We start from the raw sequence: 11,024 nt of genomic DNA on the forward strand, positions 1-11,024 counted from the left end.
AGGTGGGCCGCAGAGTTGAATCGGTCGTCCATGAACCTCGCGTGCCTGTTTTGGGAACGTGGGAGGAAACTCCACACAGGCGAGTCCGGATTTGAACCCTAACCTCCTCACAACTGCTTGGCAAGCAGTGGATTGAATGAAACAGGACGTTTTCCGTTGAAGTTGACCCCCGGGATTTGTTTGATTGTGAAAGTCGTTGGCGGAAGCACATCCCGTGCGCCGTCGAGGGCGGGCACTCGTTCCGGCGTGCGCACTTGATGGCCGGCCGCAGATGTCGCTTGCTGTGTGTTGACTCGTCGTCTTGTCGAACGCCAGTGAGTCGCGTCTTCCGCACGTGAAGGTCAGCTTCGGTTCGGTTATCGATGGCCTTCGGCTCGTGAACGTTTGGAAAATCACGTCCGTCCGTCCGTCCGTCCACATTATGTGCATTAACTGTTGTTGCTCCTGCTCAAAGCAGCAGCCGGTCAGCACGATCAACACTCAAAGCGCCTTCAGTCTGCCGGTCATGTCCTTAAAAAGAGCGGCTCATCTTTTATGAACGCTACCAATTACACAAATCGCCAAGTCACAAAAAATGAAAGGAGGAAACTTGTTAGTGGGCTTAAGAACGAGTGAAGACATTTTAGGAATGGACTTTAGTTCATGACCTCGTTACACAAGATCAATTGAAAGCTCTTCGAGCATCATTTTACTCGTGTGCGAAACAAGAAATCTGTTGAAATTTGTCATCGACGTGTAAGTGACGACTGCACTCACGGCAATCCAACGTACACGCGTCACGTGATCAAAGATGCATACGTGTACTTTGGGCGCGATCGTCGTTGAGCTCGAACCGGGCGACACACGGCGAGCAAGTCGTCGCCAGTGTTCGTGTGCGCGTTGTTCGGACACGACTTGTACGGCAAATCATGTTGTTGTTGTTGTTGTTGTTGTTGTTGTGTGCCATTGCCAAGGTCGTGTGTGCACTTTAGACAAGACGAGCAAAGTCCCTCAGGACACGTGAGCGCCTGCACCCAACAATCAGAGATCTGTGTCACGTAACATTTGATGAGACTTCAATCTGGAACACAGGGCGCTATAAATGGCCAACCTCGAGGTTGGAACGACATCAAAGAATTCAGAAAAGTTAGGAATATGTTTATTGCACAGAACAGGTTCCAGACGCACTCGCACCAAGTCAACAAACTGCGATATAGAGTGAACATAAAACACATTTTGTAATAGTTGTTGTACAGCCTCACACACACACTCCATACATGTGTACTTATGAAAACATGCTTTCAAGTTTTCCTTACTATTTGTAGTCCAAACGATACACGCCTAGCACTTTTGGAAGTATTCCTTCGCAGCTGTTCTCGCTCGTTCCTCAAGAGGCCGAGCGTTCTTCATTCCAGCAGTTTATTTTTCAGACCCAGTTGAAGGTTACTGCAACACTGAGACAGAAGAGAATTCAACATTGACTCGAACCAAACTCGCCTCGGTTACTAGCATAGCGTGCGTAACACGAGAGACGGACGGGCGAACGGAAATTCGATGTTCCAGTCATTTGAAACCTTCACACCTACAACCAAAATGTTTCACCAAACATTATAGTCTCTCTGCTCTGTGGGCATAGTAGGGGACCTTATCTGCCTTTTCTTTTTGGCTGTTAATTATGCTGCATGTCTTCCAGTTGGGCTCAGTGTTGCCAAGCATGTTGTGGCACAAGGTGGTACTACACTTAAGGTGCACAACTCTAAATTCTGACTCGTGATATAGCGGGAGCGCTGTCATGTGACAATTCCCGTTCCAATGTGTGCCTGCGTGTGCGTCCACAGCGGCGTGATGTAAAGCGATGCTGTGCCTGCAAGATGGCTCCGGTCCCGCTGCGTTACTTCTGCTGCGGCTGCGTGGTGACGTCGGCCGCGTGGACCGTGCTCCTCTTCCTCTACTTCTCATCGACGGCCGAGCCGGGCCTCGGCAGGACCCCCGTCGGGCCGCGTCACCGGAACGTCGGCAAGGAACCGGCCCGGCGAGGGGCCGACGACGTGAGGGCCGCCGTCGGGCTCTCGCCGGAAATGGGTGAGGCTCGCCGCTGCACACCTGATATAACCTGGCCTTTTGATTGGCCGTACCCGCGTGCGGCATTGTAGACCGTACAGTGCGCGATGACACTCAACTGTGATCGGACATTTGGAATCGCAGCCAAACTAGTTGCAGATTGTCTGCAAGTCCGCCAAAGTTTTTCCAGAACCACGCACGCCATTAGCCATTTGGGGACCGGGCTGCACAGAGAGACTGAAAAAAAAACCCCCAATTGTTTTTAGTGGCGCGGGACACCCCAATCGAAGATTTGGTTCTGATCGGGACGCTCCCTTGGGCCACCCCCACGCCACCGTGCTATCGTGAAACGAACAAAGTTTGGATGAAAGAGTCGATGGCGGGAGAAAGGTTGGGGACTAGTGGTCTAAGCGGTGTGTGTGCGCGCGCGCGCGCGCAGGTATGATCTTCAATGAGGCCGACCAGGAAGTGCGAGACGCTGGCTACCATCAACACGCCTTCAACGTGCTCATCTCGCGCCGCATCGGTCCTCACCGCCAGCTGCCCGACACCAGAGACCAGAGGTGAGACGCCTGTTCTCCTCACCCGGGGCACCAGACTGAGGATTGATACTGTCTGCAGGTGCGGTGACGAGGCCTACCCTGACCATTTGCCATCTGCCAGCGTGATCATCTGCTTCTTCAACGAGGCCATCTCCGCTCTCACCAGGACCGTCCACAGCGTGTTGGACCGGACCCCCGCCCACTTCCTCCACGAGATCATCCTGGTGGATGACCACAGCGAGCTTGGTAAGACGTGAGAGATGTGGCCCGAGTAAGGAAGGAATCAAGTTAACGTGTTTTTGATAGCACTTCAAAGATAACAATCACGGTGCTTTACAGTGTAGTACTTCGAAGACCTCCTCAATGCCACCAACACGCCTTCCCATGAGGAAGCAGAGTCTGGAGTCTCTGAGTAGGGGTAGAGGTCACCGAGGTGGTTCAAAAGCTCCTCGGTGGCAAGGTGGAGGAGATTCGCCCGGAGTTCCTAAAGACTCCGGCTGTCCTGGTTGACACCCCTCTGCAACATCGTGTGGACATCGGGGACAGTGCCTCTGGATTGGCAGACTGGGGTGGTGGTCCCCCTTTTTAAGGGTGTGTTCCAACTACAGGGGGATCACACTCTTCGGCCTCCCCGGCAAGGTCTATTCAGGGGTGCTGGAGAGGAGGGTCCGTCGCGAAGCAGTGTGGTTTTCGTCCTGGCCGTGGAGGACGTTTTAGGCGCTACGAGCAGATTGTTACATGAGGACCTATGAGACCGACATGAGCTGTCGGGCTTCCTGGATCACAACGAATAGACTTCAGGGCTCGAAAGTCCAAATGAAACTAACACTAAATTTGCTTGTCCGTACAGTCGAGCTGAAGGAAGACCTGGACAGATACGTCCGAGAACAGCTGCCCCGGAACGTGAAGGTAGTCCGGAACCAGAGGAGGGAAGGCCTCATCCGAGGGCGCATGATCGGAGCCAACCACGCCACCGGTGAGACGCCACGCCTTCGATGACCTTCTACGTCCTCACACTTCCTTCAACTTGTGTGTGTGCGCGCCAGGTGAGGTTCTGGTTTTTCTGGACAGTCACTGCGAGGTAAACCAGGTGTGGTTGCAGCCCCTGTTGGCGGCCATCCGGGCAGAGCGCCACACGGTGGTCTGTCCCGTCATCGACATCATTTCTGCCGACACGCTGGCCTACTCGCCGTCCCCGGTGGTCCGTGGCGGCTTCAACTGGGGGCTGCACTTCAAGTGGGACCCGGTGCCCGCCGCCCAAGTGGCCGGGCCTCGGGGCGCCATCGCCCCCATCAGGTAAGGAGCGTGCCGTTGCATGACCGGCCGTCGCCATCTGACCGGACCCTCCCCCAGGTCTCCCACCATGGCAGGCGGTCTGTTTGCCATGGACAGGAAGTACTTTGGCGAGCTGGGCCAATATGACGCTGGCATGGACATCTGGGGCGGCGAGAACCTGGAGATCTCCTTCAGGGTGAGGCCCGGCTCGCTTGTGTCGTCACGTCTCGTCAACCGTCGTTTCCCAATCCGACGTGTCCAAGCGTTAGAGAAATGTCACGACACACATCCGGAAATAATGATCATCTCGTCTCAATTTTGGATGCTATTGCTTATTGTGTCAAGTCAACCTTCAGCCATTGAGTGGAAGAGCATCTCATTGTTCAAATCTAGCTGATGTAAACGTGTGCGCACATCAGATTTGGATGTGTGGTGGGCAGCTGCTGATCATCCCGTGTTCCCGCGTCGGTCACATCTTCCGGAAAAGGCGACCTTATGGCTCCCCGGGCGGCCATGACACGATGGCCCACAACTCCCTGCGCCTTGCTCACGTCTGGATGGACGACTACAAGGTACACGCGCACACACACACACACACACACACGTGCGATTGTTTCCGTCCTGGGTAAGTTGCCATAACAACTAGATACCTCGCTGAGTGTTGGCATATCAATCAGACACCGCGATGTGTGTTGACGCAACGAGGAGACACCTAGGGTTCATCTCATTTCTATATTTGCAACTTCCTAGGTCCAAGCTCCTCTGTTTACATGCTAGCTCCTTCCACCAGCAATTCCATGGAGGAGCGAGGATATTGACAGAAGAGCACGGCGGGAGGAGGTCGGAATGTTTGAGGGAAATAAGACGAGCGTTCTTCGTGACGTCGGTTCACGGAGACGTCGACTAGCGATGGCGTCAAATGTCTACTTTATGCTTTATATTTCAAGTGGGAGAAATTCAATTCAAATATGGTCAACATTGTCACTCTTTACAACTTCGCAGATCCAAAGACGATCATGATTGGTCTAACCCTAGCCCCGTCCGTGCACACCGCGTATTTGGAGTGACTTGGAGCTATTTATAGTGTTGATCGGTTGCTTCTGTATTACGTTCAATGCAAAACAAGTTAAACCAACAGAATGGTTTTATTTTCGTTGTGTGGCCAGATGCCAGATTTGACAAAATGACGGGGTACTGTACAAACAGAAAGAGGCTGGTTAGGCGTTCGTAGTAACCCTGAGCCAGTGTAATGAAGTCATTTGGACATCAAATACTGCCCCAAATATAACATACTCAGCAAAATCTAAATATTGAAACTGACATGATCAATGAATGATGAAAAGAGATTTACGATTTAATTTGAAGCTGTGCTCCGTTAACAATCCAGCTGATGCACGCCCATTTTCATACGTCTCCATCGAGGAGCTATGAGACGTCCACTGAGGAAACATCAGACGTCCCTCGATTTAAGCGAGCCCACGGAAGCTCCTCCATGCTCGATCCTCTGAGATAATCCTTCATATGGCGATGTGAGAACAACTTCTGGGTCACTTTCAATGTTTTGAGGAACTAGGAATTTTGTGATTAAGAGACTTGAGATGAGGCTCAAGGTAAGTGTTGACATAGCATCCAGGCACCTGGGTGAGTGTTGACATAACCACCAGGCACCTGGGTGAGTGTTGCTATAACAACCAGGCACCTGGGTGAGTGTTGACATAACAACCAGGCACCTGGGTGAGTGTTGCTATAACAACCAGGCACCTGGGTGAGTGTTGACATAACAATCAGGCACTTGGGTGAGTCTTGACATAACATCCAGACACCTGGGTGATTGTTGCTATAACGACCAGGCACCTTGGTGAGTGTTGCTGTAACAACCAGGCACCTGGATGAGTGGTGACATAACAATCAGGCACTTGGGTGAGTGTTGCTATAACAACCAGGCACCTGGGTGAGTGTTGCTATAACAACCAGGCACCTGGGTGAGTGTTGACATAACAATCAGGCACCTGGGTGAGTCTTGACATAACATCCAGACACCTGGGTGATTGTTGCTATAACGACCAGGCACCTTGGTGAGTGTTGCTGTAACAACCAGGCACCTGGATGAGTGGTGACATAACAATCAGGCACTTGGGTGAGTGTTGCTATAACAACCAGGCACCTGGATGAGTGGTGACATAACAATCAGGCACTTGGGTGAGTGTTGCTATAACAACCAGGCACCTGGGTGAGTGTTGCTATAACAACCAGGCACCTGGGTGACTGTTGCTATGACAAATAGTCACCTGGGTATGGAGCCTTGTGGATCTTAAGGCTGAAACAGACCGGTTACTTGTCTGTGAAACACAAAAGAGAGGACTCCATGCAATGAATATTGTTAAAAAAAAAAGTTGCCTTGCAGGAGCACTTCCTATCCTTGCGTCCCGAGCTGCGTGAGCGCGGCTTCGGCGACGTTAGCGAGCGTTCGGCACTGAGGAAACGTCTGCAATGTCGCTCGTTCCACTGGTACCTGGACAATGTGTACCCCGAAATCAACAACAAGCTGCAGGCACCACCGTTGCTTAGCAACAAGAAGGCTGCACGACCCCGTGTGCTGCGCAGAGGACGGGTAACCTTTGAGCTCTGTCCCAGCTGGCTTCCTGTTCTTGGCCTGCAAAATAAAAGCCACTCCCTGTTTCAGCTGCAGAATGTGGCCAGCGAACGATGTTTGGTGGCACAGACACGAGTCAGCCAGAAGGGTGGTGCAGTCGTGCTGAGAGCCCTGTGACCACAGCGACCCCGAACAGGTGACCTCCAACCCGTGTCTTGTTGACATGGAAACGTTATGTCATTGCTATGAAAAGTGATGTCATTGTGGTGTGTGTATGTGTATCTATGTATGTATGTATGAATGTGCACGTGTGTATAGGAGTGGACGTATGACGACGAAGGTCAGCTGATCCTGTCTAGCCTGCTGTGTCTGGACGTGTCAGAGGTCAGGACCTCTGACCCGCCCAGACTCATGAAGTGTCACGGGTCAGGGGGGTCACAGCAGTGGAGCCTGGGGGTGAGACATGCACACACGCACGCGCGTGAACACACACATATCCATAAGTAGATCTTTTTTCTGTGTGTTCACCTGTTCCTGTGGTGTTCCTCAAGGGTCATTCTTGGGGCCCATGTTTTTTATGCTCTACATGCTTCTTTGAGATGTCCTCAGCAAACCTGAAGGCATCTTGTAGCACTTGTATGCAGATGATGTCCAGATTGCTCTTTGTGATATACAAATGAGATAATTCCCCCTCTTGATGGCCTACAACTGGCAGAAAACAGAAGTTTTTGTTTTACTTTGTCTGCTGTCCCTTACAGGCGATTAAAAACTAAAGCTTTTACTCGATTTGACTTACATTTAAAGTAAGAGCTTCCTCTTCTGTAGACACTTTTTAAAAAAAAGTTAGACATCTGTTGAGGCAGCCATTCCACCAAGACTTGATTGGATTGGATTACTTTTGTCTTGTTTTAATTGGATGGATGTGATTTTGTATTTAAACATGTGAAGCACGATGGGAGTTCTCTGTGCGAAATAAGAACATTCATTGACTTCGTGACTTGGTTGGCTATCACTGATGTAAATGTGTGTGTGTGTTCCTGCAGAAGTCTGCGCGTGTGTACCAGGTGTCTGTTGGTCAGTGCCTGTCCGCCGTGCAGCAGCTGGGAGTCAAAGGTCACGTTACCATGGCGATATGCGACGCCTCGCAGCCGCAACAATGGCAGATGGAGGATGGCGGAGCTTGACATGGTCATGTGACAATCCACTCATTTTTAAGATGATTTTATATATATATTTTTATTTTTATTGCTTTATCTTTCATAATAATGACCTTTGACCCTGGCATGGAAGGGTTCTTGTAAATATATTAAGTTTATTCCTCACCTGTGATTGGCTCAAATCTGGTGTGAGGTCCTGCAGACCTGACAGGACTAAACACACACACGCGCACACACGCATACACGCATACATGCACCCAGAGGTGTCAATCACGCAATGTTTTGTCAAATGAAACGCATCAATAAAGTTTGTCTGGATTCTTTGAATGTGAATTGATGTACAACTCGGCAACAATGTGTGTGTGTTTTTAGTCCTGCGCGTGCAGTAACCATGGCAACATTCATTCTGCTTACCACATGAAGACCTGGCGTCTGCTGTCCGCGGTCATCTCCTCTGCACTTCCCGCTTTCTGTGTGTGTGTGTGTGTGTGTTGATGTGCCATTGGCGTGTGTTTCAGACGCCTATAGTGGATCAATTGACTGTACATTTGTGTGTGTGGTGGAAAAACTTTTTTTTACCTTTCTGTCCCAGCCGATATTTGTGAAACATTCTAGAATATTTCTCCACTGACTAGCTTAGCACAGTTATGATGTCATTGGGATGTTATTGTGCTGCAAAGGAAAAACTATCGATTGAGCTATTGATTAGATTCTCTGCTGTCCGACTAAACCAATTAAATTGAGTGTGTGTGTGTGGGGGGGGGCTGAAGAGGGCGGGGCTAGCGAGCAGCTTGCCTCGCGAGCGCAGTGCATCATCAACACAAAAAGAAGACATGGTGACATGGATGCTTCATGATTTTTTCTTTTGAAATGTTTTCATAAAACAAATCAAGACAAAGATGACCTTTGACCTGCTGAGGCCGTGGGTCCTGGGTGTGGTCATGGTGGTCACGGCGACGGCGGTCCGCGGCGGAAGAGTGCTCAGTGGTGAGTTGGACCAGGAAAATGTTAGTCTTTTCACATCCTCTTACAACATGTATGCTTATGATTCATACATCTTTGTGTGTGCGTGAGATCCATACATTTAGGATTCATACATCCGCTGTATGTTCCAGTCGTAGCTGTATGGAACACACACACACACACACACACACTAAAAGAAGCTGTTGAGTGTGTTGAACAGCAAAGTGATGACCATGCAGAAGTCACTGCAGTGAATCACTTAATGTGTGTGAGAAAGTGTGAGTGTGTGGTCCTACATGCATGCACAAATGTGCGTGCATATATGAGTGTGTGTGTGTGCGCTACGATGATGTCATTCATGTTGTTGACGTCATCACAGCACCTTTTGGGGAACGCATCAGTGACGTCATTTGGCAATCAAGCCCGAGTGAACGGGGTCGCGTGCACGCGCCTCTGTCCGCAGGTCAGACGGTGTGTTTGGGCGGAGCTTGGCGGGCGTGCTACAAGATGGCGTACTTCCACGACATGTCCAGCCGCGTCGACTTCAGGGAGGCGGAGCTTGCGTGTCACATGGACGGCGGCGCGCTCGTTAGCATTCGCACGCCACAAGAACAACGACACATTCAGAGGCTACTAGAGGTCACAGCTTCATCATCATCATCATCGCTTCATCATCGGCACGAAAATCATCACAATCGGCGTCATTTTTCCTAGTTGCACCCGAAATACACTAACCGGCATCGACGGCAACTCTTCTTCCACCGTTGGGGCAAACCTTTCATCTTCATCATCGTCATCTTTACGGTCGTTGTTGTTGCCGTTCAGGAGTTGCGTTCAGGCTCGGGAATATCGGACGGAGATTTCTGGATCGGTTTGACCCGCGTGGACGAAGAGGACGGGAATCCTCCTGACGGCGTCACTTCCTGTCCACAGCGATACAGGTGGACCGACGGCAGCGCGGCGTCCTTCAGGTCACAGGCCGCGTGCGCGTGCGCTATCGCGTGTGCGATGAAGATGAAGACACAGGAAGTGCTATTTGTCCACAGGAAGTGGTACTTGGACGAGCCGTCGTGCGGCGCCGAGTCGTGCGTGGTGATGTACCACCAGCCGGGTGCACTTCCGGGAGTGGGCGGGGCTTACCTCTACCAATGGAACGACGACCGATGCGCCATGAAACATAATTTCATCTGCAAATATCAGCCCGGTAAGAACATTTTCATTCTGTCATCATCATCCTCCTCCTCCTCCTTGGCGCTTCACAGGTTTTGTTTTTTCTTTAGCAGAGCGCCACCTGGAAGAGGAGCTTGGCACCACGGCCGGTGGGCGGGGCACAGGTTGGGCATAGACAAAAACACGTGACTATGCCAGCACATACTCTTCCTCATCTTTTTCCTCCATATTCATGTTTTGGTGTGTGTGTGTTTGTGAAGAGGCCTCACTGGATGGGGGTCGTCAGGTCACCTTAACCGGCGCTTCAGGTACACACACACAAGCCTTCAATCAGGAGGGTTTCCATGGTAACCGAGGATGACTAAATCCCGCCTTTGCGCACTTCTGTTTGGGTGACTTTGGTGTTTTTGCGTGCGAGTAGGCACGTTGCTGATGTACGTGATCCTTCCCACAATCCCCCTCCTGCTGCTCATCCTGCTGGCCGCCGGAACTCGTTGCTTCCACGTGCTCAGCAGGAGGTGCCGAATATTTTTGGTGTACAAATTGTGTGCGCAGTGTTGGGGAGTGATCAATTACATGTAATGAGATGACATCATTTAATTACAAAAGGTATGTACTGTAATTGTAATCCATTACATTACTGGGAGAAAATGAGTTAGTTACTGACGAAAGTAATCTGATTATAGTTACTTCATTCTTGAAAGCCTAACCGTTTTGAAAGCCTAAGTAACGCATTACTCTGTCATTTACTAAGTAACTGAGTAAATTGTTACTCGTAACGAGTAAAGTAATGCGTTACTATAGCCAGGAAAGTAATCTGATTACAATGACTTCATTCTTGAAACCCTAATTTGAAACTCAAACCGTATTTTGAAACCCTAACCTACTCAGTAAATAACACGTTACCCAGTTACTAAGTAGCGTGTTACTCAGTTACTAAGTAACTAAATAAGACGTTACTCCCAAATGGTCTGTATTTTACTCGTCTGTAACGAGTAATCTAACACGTTACTATGTCCAGGAAAGTAATCCGATACAGATCAGTTACTTCATTCTTGAAACCCTAACCCTGTTTTGAAATCAAATTTTGAAACCCTAACTCTATTAATTCGGTGCATTTAATGTACAGTGGGTACGGAACGTTTTCAGACCCCCTTCAATTTTTCACTCTTTGTTATATTGCAGCCATTTGATCAAATAAACGAAAAAGTGAAATATCACACCGCCGTAAGTATTCAGAGCCTTTGCTGTGCCACTCATATATTGAAGTCGGGTGCGGTCCAT

The 11,024-nt window shown here is 50.0% G+C and overlaps 2 protein-coding genes across 4 annotated transcripts in view; both read left to right on the top strand.

The window, feature by feature from the left end:
• The first annotated feature begins 160 nt into the window (after window positions 1–160).
• On the top strand, window positions 161–7,940 carry galnt11 (UDP-N-acetyl-alpha-D-galactosamine:polypeptide N-acetylgalactosaminyltransferase 11 (GalNAc-T11)). The gene is given in 13 exon segments (XM_061759140.1): window positions 161–314; window positions 1,818–2,061; window positions 2,480–2,603; window positions 2,662–2,828; window positions 3,433–3,558; window positions 3,629–3,878; window positions 3,936–4,053; window positions 4,277–4,429; window positions 6,262–6,468; window positions 6,541–6,621; window positions 6,623–6,646; window positions 6,769–6,906; window positions 7,494–7,940. Coding segments are annotated over 13 exon segments (1,830 nt in total). The 5' UTR covers window positions 161–257; the 3' UTR covers window positions 7,635–7,940.
• A 145-nt stretch (window positions 7,941–8,085) lies between these two features.
• chodl (chondrolectin) overlaps window positions 8,086–11,024 on the top strand; it is a 3,827-nt gene continuing 888 nt past the window's right edge. Inside the window, exons 1-7 of one of the 3 annotated variants that reach the window (XM_061759155.1) lie at window positions 8,086–8,594; window positions 9,034–9,209; window positions 9,396–9,541; window positions 9,617–9,774; window positions 9,851–9,904; window positions 10,001–10,048; window positions 10,162–10,349. In XM_061759155.1, the coding sequence (XP_061615139.1) occupies window positions 8,507–8,594; window positions 9,034–9,209; window positions 9,396–9,541; window positions 9,617–9,774; window positions 9,851–9,904; window positions 10,001–10,048; window positions 10,162–10,322 (831 nt within the window). In that variant the 5' untranslated portion in view covers window positions 8,086–8,506 and the 3' untranslated portion in view covers window positions 10,323–10,349. The remainder of the gene's footprint in view (window positions 8,595–9,033; window positions 9,210–9,395; window positions 9,542–9,616; window positions 9,775–9,850; window positions 9,905–10,000; window positions 10,049–10,161; window positions 10,350–11,024) is intronic. The other 2 variants (XM_061759153.1, XM_061759154.1) reach the window with 2 other exon arrangements.

The sequence above is a fragment of the Phyllopteryx taeniolatus genome, chromosome 20 (genome assembly GCF_024500385.1).
Source record: "Phyllopteryx taeniolatus isolate TA_2022b chromosome 20, UOR_Ptae_1.2, whole genome shotgun sequence".
Taxonomy (NCBI): Eukaryota; Metazoa; Chordata; class Actinopteri; order Syngnathiformes; family Syngnathidae; genus Phyllopteryx; species Phyllopteryx taeniolatus.